The sequence below is a fragment of the Strongylocentrotus purpuratus genome, unplaced genomic scaffold, assembly GCF_000002235.5.
Source record: "Strongylocentrotus purpuratus isolate Spur 01 unplaced genomic scaffold, Spur_5.0 spur5_scaffold_18, whole genome shotgun sequence".
Classification (NCBI taxonomy): Eukaryota; Metazoa; Echinodermata; class Echinoidea; order Camarodonta; family Strongylocentrotidae; genus Strongylocentrotus; species Strongylocentrotus purpuratus.
Genome location: NW_022145603.1, coordinates 8,091,014 through 8,099,883, shown reverse-complemented (window position 1 = coordinate 8,099,883; position 8,870 = coordinate 8,091,014). Strand labels below are relative to the sequence as shown.

Below are 8,870 nucleotides of genomic sequence, written 5' to 3'. Positions count from 1 at the left end.
CAGCTTAAGGTCGATTCTGAAGACAATAGGGCAAATTTGTCCCAGAGAATAGGGTGATGTTTTCACCCGAATTTCGCTTTTACGGAAGTGTATTTTGTTTGAATGTCATTCAAGGTCATTGTATGGCTTATAAGCTTTCTGTAGATATGAATATATTCCTATTTAGAGATCTCCTATGAATATCAACTTTAAAGTTGATACTTATAGGAAATAAAATCAATTAAATATAGTTTATTTTATAATTGAATGAGTTATTAAAAACTGAGGAAAAAAATCAGCCCAAAGACGTAAAATAAGCAACAACAAAAAAAAATTGACCGACCAACCCAGGTGCTGCACCTAAAGCTAGGCAATACAACTTCTTTTTGTTTAGGCCTGAATCGCCTGATCCTACCAGGTCCCTCTTCCACTCGGAGTCTGGCTAAATCAGCTCAAAGCCAACTCGGCCCAGCTGCAAAAACGGTCAATTTTTGCAGGCTTAGGGTTAGGATTAGGTTGAGGGTTAGAGTTGGGGTTATAGGGTAAGTGTAAAATGCCAAAAACTGACCGTTTTTGCATCTGGGCCGACCAGCCGAGTTGTCTTTGAGCCGAGTTAGCCCGGATTCTCAGTGAGCACTTTTATTTTTTTTTGTTACTCATCTCCCCCCCCCCTTCCCTGTTGAGCCCCCCCCCCCCCAAAAAAAAAAAAAATGCATATGATCTCCCTCAAAGCAGTTCCCCAAAGTGCATATAGTACCACCTCCATCTCGGACCAACTTGCCATGATGACGCCCTAGCTTCCATCGACCCAGTCTTACTCAGCATAACTTCCAAAAGTCAGGGGCAGATCCAGGATTTTTCCAGGGGGGGGGGGGGGGGGGGGCTTAAATGTACGAAATTGCGAGCATGAAGCCGGTGTGGGGTCCAGGGCCCACTTAAAGGTATATGTCCCATTTGCAGGCCAACAAAATGAAAATGTTAAATTCCAACGGCATTTGAAAGATAATACTATTTTAGAACTTCCCTAAAAAAAAAGGGGGGGGGGGCTTGAAAATGTCTCTAAGTGGGATAGGGACTATTAGTTGTCGAGTCGACTTAAGAACTATAGAGCCAGTAAGTAATAGTCTGATTTTCAGACCATTGTACCGAATGGTCGTATGTTTTAGCTGTGCAAAGATTCAATCAGTTTAATTTTGGCCATTGCAAGAAGTGGGTTATTAATATTAATGTAGACAAATGCTCATGTACCCTTTTTATATATGCTATTAAACAAAGAAGAAAAAAAGCCAGTCAGTCGTTCAATAGTGTCTGACAGTGAAGTCTAGCATGTAAACGGATTTCCTTGCATAATTTGATGAATATTAGGACACGGCTAACGTTTAAATTTCACAGGTAGGACATACATGACATATTACTAATTCCTACAAAGTTCTACAGAATTTGATTTTGGCCGCAAAAGGGACAGAGTATCTGAAAATAGTGAACTTGATCGCACATTGTGAGGCATTTCTGAATATGAGTTAACTGAATTTATGTGATTTTTTTTTTAAGACAAAAGGGGAGGAGTCATGCGCCCCACGCCCCCGCGTGGAAGTGATTATCGAAGGAGATGAACTATAGGCCTATATATGTTCTTCACTCGATTTAAACAAAGTTTTTCTTGATAAACTCTGTTTTATATCGGCGAGAAAACGGGGTTTATCTGAATTATTGGGTAAATGGCGCGCCATACACGTACACGTGATTGGGTATACTATGGGTATAGTACGGTTAAGTTGGAGCGCGCCTGCCTGACGTTGAGGCGACCTCGACGTCAAATCGCGACGGAACCTACCGACGGTACGGTACATACACATAACAGTGCATGGCCCGCGTGGGACTACTACAACTTCACTTGGAGTAGGGCGTTCATGTATGCTCTGTAGCTGTGGCATAATTGGCAACAATCAGGCAATTATTCATAATACCAGTAGATCTATATTCGTGGTCATTCTTTTTTCATCGTGAGAGTGCTATTTGTGACTTTGTCTGTGACGTGAGCAAGATTCGGATCGTGATGGCAGAGAATTCATCTGATTCTGACAACGTCAGCGATCATGATGATAGAACAAGTTCCTTGCCAGGCCCGAGGCCGCCAAGAAGGAGATTAAAACGGAGGTATTCGGGCTTTCGCTGCATGTCAGGTGGGTGCTGCAACACGGCATATGACGGGTACTTTGTTCATAACATGGCTGGAGCTATGCCGATAGAAGGGACGAGTTTCACCACAACTCAGCTAGCTTGGGTTGATTTCGTAAGTCAGATGAGGCCGGAGTTTGATCGCGAAGTAGCAAGGACATACAAGAGAATATCATTATGCAGTGGCCACTTCCGAGAGGAGGATTACGAGTCAACGCAGTTAAAAATGTACAAGCACGGGCTGAGATCGAAGCCGCCCCAACTGGAGAAAGATGCGATTCCAACCATTTATGTTGCAAAGCAACTATTTCCTCCGGACTGGTTTGTCCCACTGCAAGTTCCAACGCCAATGGAAAGCTTCTTTATCTTGAAAAAGGTATTAAAGCCTTAAATACAAATAAGCAGAACATAAAACTGACTGTCTATTTTGTGATTGGCATGCTCATTTATTCATGTTTATTGATTTAAAGGTAGGGGTCTATTACAAAGTTTTGGTATGGGGGCATGAATTTGGTTCAAATTAACATATTTGAAGCATATGCGTTCCTACAATATTCAGTGATCGTTGTCCCGGTTGAAATCGAGTCTAAAATTATGAAATTATAAATAATAGACTCTTTATGCTGTATACAGTATAGCTCCCTCTCAAGGTCAAAATATTAATTAAGCTATGAAACATTGTTTCTTGACTAAAATCGACCGATTAGCTTTTCCCGTTTGGAAATTATATATCACAACTACATATTCTGAGATTTTCATGGTCGCAGCTACCATTGAACGGCCATAGGCGCTATTTGAAATTTATCAAAATTTACCAGGAGCACCTGTAAATTTTTATATTCAATTTTTCTCGAAAACAGAAGTGTTTTAGGGGCTAATTTTTTTAGTGCTTATAATATATCCACAGGGGCATCCAAATATATCAAAATTGTAAAGATTCACTATCCACCCAAATTTCAAAATTTCCCAAAACTTTGTATTACCTTTAATGCTCCTTGCAAATTAGCTGGTCTCAGTGGCGGATCCAGAGAAGGGGGGAAGAAGGAAGATTGGCCAGAGAGCAATCTTCAAATTTCAGGACACTAAATTTCAAATGGATTTCAAATTGGGCCACCCCCCCCCCCCCCCCTAAGAAATTCTAGATCTGTGCCTGGCTGGTCTAGTATGTGTCTAGGCCTACTATAGTAGTCGTATAGATTCTAGACCTAGATCATCTAATTTTTTTGTTTTCAGGCACAATCTTTCATTTAAAATTCATTGAGACCTAAAATATTTGATGGCCCAAACTTTGCCACCAAACTTACATAAATATGATAAACAATTAAGTACTAAACGTATATTCATGCCTCTTTCCAGGTGTTCTAATTCTTAAAGCTTATCTGCCATAGTTTACAGGAGGGATTAGAGTGCCCTGCAAGGTCACTGGACAGGTGGTTATCTCATCAACTCAGCTCTCAGTTAACATAAGAAAAAGAGGATTATGGGGGACCAATGGTCACCGATTATGCATTGTTTGTTATATAGAGGGCGCAAGTAGCTACAAGTAGTGCAGTGGCCCTTTAAACTAAAAGGAAATACAAATTAGATACTTTCAAACATTCACTGTGATACCGCTTATGGGTTGGGTTTAAGCCCATAATTAAGGTGCATTGTCGGTAATTTTTGTAAAGTGATGGGAGGGTTTTCATCACGGAGTTAAAAATTACAGAAATTGGATGTAATTTGCTCAAAAAGCACCTAATCTCTATCATAAATGAATTTAAAGGCCTTCTGTACTAGTTTGCCCAGAAGAGATTAGACTACACAGTGAGGTCACTGACAGGTGGCTTTCTCATCAACTCAGCTCATGGGGACCAACAGGCACCGATTGGGGAAGTTTTTTATACATTGAGGGAGCAAGTACATGTAGCTACAAGTACCGGTAGTACAGTGGGGCTTAAACACAACTTATATTTCCAAAATCTTTTTTTTTTTGCAGAGCCGTGAATGCCATCGAGGAACCCAGGTTGACATCAAACCAGTAACGGTACAAAAACACTACCGGTCAAGGGCCGTCAGTGTGCGTAGTACATATTGGTCTAGGAATAAAAGTAAGTGAAATTAAAGAATACATTTATAGAAGGGATTTTTTTTTCCTGGGATTTTTTGAAGAAGATTTAGTTGAACTTTAATTTTTATTAATCAGATTAATAATCCTAAGGCGACAACCTGCATTGATGGAAGACATTTGATTGTAACATTTTCATGGAAGGTTCTTATGAGCTAGCTTAGCCTCTTCCCCCAGGGTTCAACCAGAAGTTATATTTGTTTTTTCTATAAAATGAAAACCCGTATTTTTTCTCATCATCCTCCTCAAATTTTAGCTTCAAAGTCACTATACTTTGACTGAGAGACATCGCACTAAATATGCTAAATATTTATTTGTATACCAATTTCTATTTTAGTATGTATTTTTCATATCAGCCTCATCCACAGTGTCATTACTTATTTTTGCCTCCTGAGAGTAAATATGAAGTAAATTTGAGGTAAAAGGGAACAGAATGTTTTCCAGGGGTCAAGGTCAATTTAATAGTTTAAAGTGGAAATGGACATACCGTTATTAAAATGGAAACAAACCCCTTTAATTACTTTCTTGGTCCGGATCTGAACCCAAATCCAAAAGCAACCCATCCGGCACAGATTTCTATCTTGAATCTAGTAAAATGTAAAAGGCATGTTATAGTGAATTAAAAAAAAGGTTGGCCCGTTGCATAAAACTTACCATTGATGGTAACTTTGCCATCAATGGCAACTACCATGGTAACAGGGCTCAACAGCCAATCAAAATCAAGGCTTCCATGCCATATTGATGGCGAAGTTACCATCAATGGTAAGTTTTGTGCAACGGGCCCTGGAATGTAAAAAGTACAAGTGCTTATCATTATATTTTTTTGCAACTTTCCCCTATTTTGTAGTTCCTTTTGTAGTTACAGATTAGTTAAATTAATTACTCATTACTCCTAAGTTTCATTTGAGGTGTTCACACTTGTACAAGCATTGCTTTTCAGTGGACCCCTCTGTTTCCAACATGTATTTCTTAAATTTGTTTTAAATGCTTATAATTGATTTGTAATGTTTTGTTGGAAACATGAATAAATTTGAAATTGAAATTGAATTGAACTTACGTGCATCTCTGATTGGGTACAACCTTGCCTTTCCCCTTTTTAAGGAATACAAACAGAAAAGATCCGCGTTCAAACCAAGGACTCATGGACACAATATGAGGAGGATCCAACCAGCCAGGCTACTGAAGCAGACACAGCTGGAGACCCTGAAGCAGACATAGAAGTGGGGCCATCGGAGGAAGTAGATGGGCCATTGGAGGAAGTAGATGGGCCACTGGAGGAAGTAGATGGTCCACTGGAGGAAGTAGAGTGGGCATGGGAGGAAGAGGATGAGCCACCGGAGGAAGAAGATGAGCCACCGGAGGAAAAAGATGAAGTCAGGCTCAAACGGGAAGCGAAAGCCCTAAAGAAGGATCCTGACTACAGTCCACGGGATGAGCTTCGTGGTCCTAGAGCCTGTAGACCAAAATTGATTCCTGACATGTAAGATACCTTCATTCTTGTGGAATCTTAAGGTTTCTTTATTTGTTCTTATTTCCCAACATGAATATTTTGGCTTCTTGATATGCAGCTAGCAACCTTTTTTTAAAGCCTACTTTTAGTGTATAATGTGTTGTGCTTTGAAATAAATCCAAAGTCCTGAGTGCCCGGCCCCCCACTCAGTGTTATTTAGGGTATGCATATGCGTGTTCCCTCCTTTAAAAAAACACCCCCCTAAGTCCGGTGTGTAAAGTCAATACGGGCCAGATTTTTGTGTACTACGAGCCGGACTTTGGTGGGTGAAAAGCACCCCTTTACCGGACATTTTGGTAACATGCATGGTATCCCTCCGTTCTCGGAGTGGGGGAGCCGGGCCTGAGTGTGATTCTTTAGACAACAAATGAAATAGGATGACAAGTTAAAGTCGAGTGATTGACTATTTACCTTTTCCATGTGATGTTTTGTTTTAAAGTGTTTGTGTACGTATGTATTTTCACAGACAGTCCCAGTGCCAATTAAAATGGTTTCCAGTGGACTTGCCGCATGCTAACTATTGCACCAAATTCCTGCAACCACATTGCATCTCATATTTCGTGAACGCTGACCATGTAGAGATTAAGTTGCTGACTACCATTAATCAAGTCAATTCATTTACGTGCAGCGGTCCAAAAGAAGACGCAGTCGGCAGATGGCGTAAAACCAGTATTTGCCAAGCTACACTCCCTTTAAAGTGTTAATGAATATGTGCATGTGTAAGATTTTCTTGTACAATATTGAAAATAGAGAATGAAAATGAGAAACAATGAGGATTGCGCTCTGCATGTCAACTGTTGAACTGCATGGTATTGACAATCACAGTCAAGATGCCTCTCTTTTCTCATTTTTTTTTCTTCTTGATCATTGTGTTTGACTTGACTCTACAAGATGGTTTAATGCCCATCAACATTCAAGTGGTAAAATACCCTAGTTTTCCTTTTTTTTTTCTTTAGAGACTCATTTATTGATGAAGGGCTATGCTCACTCATGTGTTAATGATTTACTAATTGCATATCTTCTTAAAGGTAAAGATCAGTTATGGTCATGCGTTGCACTTTGAAAGAAATATTGTGGAATCGATCAGAAAAGGTTGATCATCTAACATATAAGTATTGGTGTGTACTGCAAGGTTCTGGAATCATCAAAACAAGCACTGTACACAGAAAGATGTATATGGGAATACGCAACACATGCGTGATATCTATCAGGTCCAAATATATATAATAATTTACCAAATATATCAATTAGTAGGCGGTTTCCCGGAAATATTTCTATCATCACGTACAGTATTAGTCAAAACATAGTCTTTCACGTGATTGGTAATAAGAGCTTCCATTTCAATTTTTGAGAGGGGGGGGGGGGTTCCAAAAATGGTCTTTACTTTTAAGGAGGATTAATTTGAATGTCAATTTCGATATATGAAAGATAAGTTATATTAAATATTTGTTTGAAAATCTTAATTATAAAAAGTGTCCACTTATTTTCATGAGTGTATATGAACGATTGCATCTTGCAATGGTTGCAATTGTCCAGAAGCAATTTTTGTCACTTTCTATCATCCAATAACAAATCTGTGGATGTGACCATTAAAACATAGATCTTAAGGGACTGCTACTAAAACAAGATGTTCATATTAAGATATTACTTATCTGTGGATGAAATGAACAGATAAAAGGCATTTTTGTATGGAACAAATTGCACAGAAGCACCCTTCTACACTTCACATCTAAAACATTGTACACTACATGTAGCATCACTTGAGACTGCGATACCTCTAATGCTTGTTTATGTTTCTTTTCTATTTGCTGTAGGTGTCTTGGTGACCTGGACAACCTTGAGAGTGATGACAGCTTTGAATATGGAGAAGATAGCGATGAAGACTCTGAGGGTGAACCTGCTACTAAAAGAAAAAAATGCCAGAGCAAAAATCGCAAACCAGCCTTTAAGTTCCCAGAAGAATGCCCGATATGTTCTGAGGTCTGGAAAGAGAAACCAGAAATGATTCACCATTTACAAAAACACATCCCGATTGATAAGGGCCCAGAAGCGATCGAGGATGCCGTCCAATCAATTAAAAACAAATTTGAAAAGGGGCACAATTTTGACATGGGATGGTGTGGGGAGTGCAAAAAACTGTTCTTGCGCTTTAAATCACACTTTGACAGATGCCACAACGATGATCCAAGGTGTAGTGTACTGTGTCAGCAGTGCGGTAAAATGATCAGAACTACATATATCAGAACGCATGAGATCTCACACCTAGAGGTCAATGAAAGCGATTACGTCCAATGTCCACAGTGCCCCTCAAGGTTTAAGCACCAGGAATACCTCAAGGGTCACATTAGTAAGAACCACAACAATAAGACGAGGAAGGGTAAGCAGTGCTCGACCTGTGGCAAGATCTTGAGAAATCAGTTACATCTTGAGCGACATGTATTGATCCACAGTGGAGTTAAGCCTTATCCATGCTCAATATGTGACAAGTCCTTCACGCAGAGTAGCAATCTCAAGATACATATGCGGCAGCATACAGGAGATAAGCCGTACGTTTGTGAGTTGTGTGAGATGGCGTTTACCAATAAGGTCAGCTTAAAGAACCACAAGAAGAAACTGCATGGAATCGACTGGTGGAAAGAGAGAGAATCATGGAAAAAGGAAGATCCAGAGAGAAATAAAAGTGATGCCTCTGAATGAAAAAAACAAATGATCTGATTCGTTGATGTATGCCTAGGAAAATGCCTGACAAACAACACTCGGACAGGACTCACCTCAGCTTTAATTACCAAAAGATGATTACTAATGTTGGTCGACAGTTATACATGTAAATCTATGTCACTGTAAAATAACCAATTCGAGTAGGGTAGCACGCTATCTATTTCACAAGCCGTCTGTATTGAGATGTTAATATTTGTGTGCAACTAGGCCCCCTGTTAAAATATTTGAACATCGGAGGGAGTGGAGTAGTAAAGTTAAGGGGCCAATGTGCTCGGGATGCCTGTGGTTTTTTAATTTATTTGTTTATCCTTGTTTAGAGTTCGGATGTAGTTTGAGGGAAAACTGATGAAATGATTGGAATCATGATATGTTACTCTA

At 39.5% G+C, this 8,870-nt stretch overlaps 1 protein-coding gene across 1 annotated transcript; it reads left to right on the top strand.

The window, feature by feature from the left end:
* Nucleotides 1-1,512: 1,512 nt before the first annotated feature.
* On the top strand, nucleotides 1,513-8,790 carry LOC755906 (zinc finger and BTB domain-containing protein 17). The gene is made up of 4 exons (XM_011663920.2): nucleotides 1,513-2,533; nucleotides 4,136-4,247; nucleotides 5,366-5,744; nucleotides 7,589-8,790. Exons 1-4 carry the CDS (start codon nucleotides 2,036-2,038, stop codon nucleotides 8,469-8,471), a joined length of 1,872 nt encoding a protein of 623 aa, XP_011662222.2. The 5' UTR covers nucleotides 1,513-2,035; the 3' UTR covers nucleotides 8,472-8,790.
* The last annotated feature ends 80 nt before the right edge of the window (nucleotides 8,791-8,870 follow it).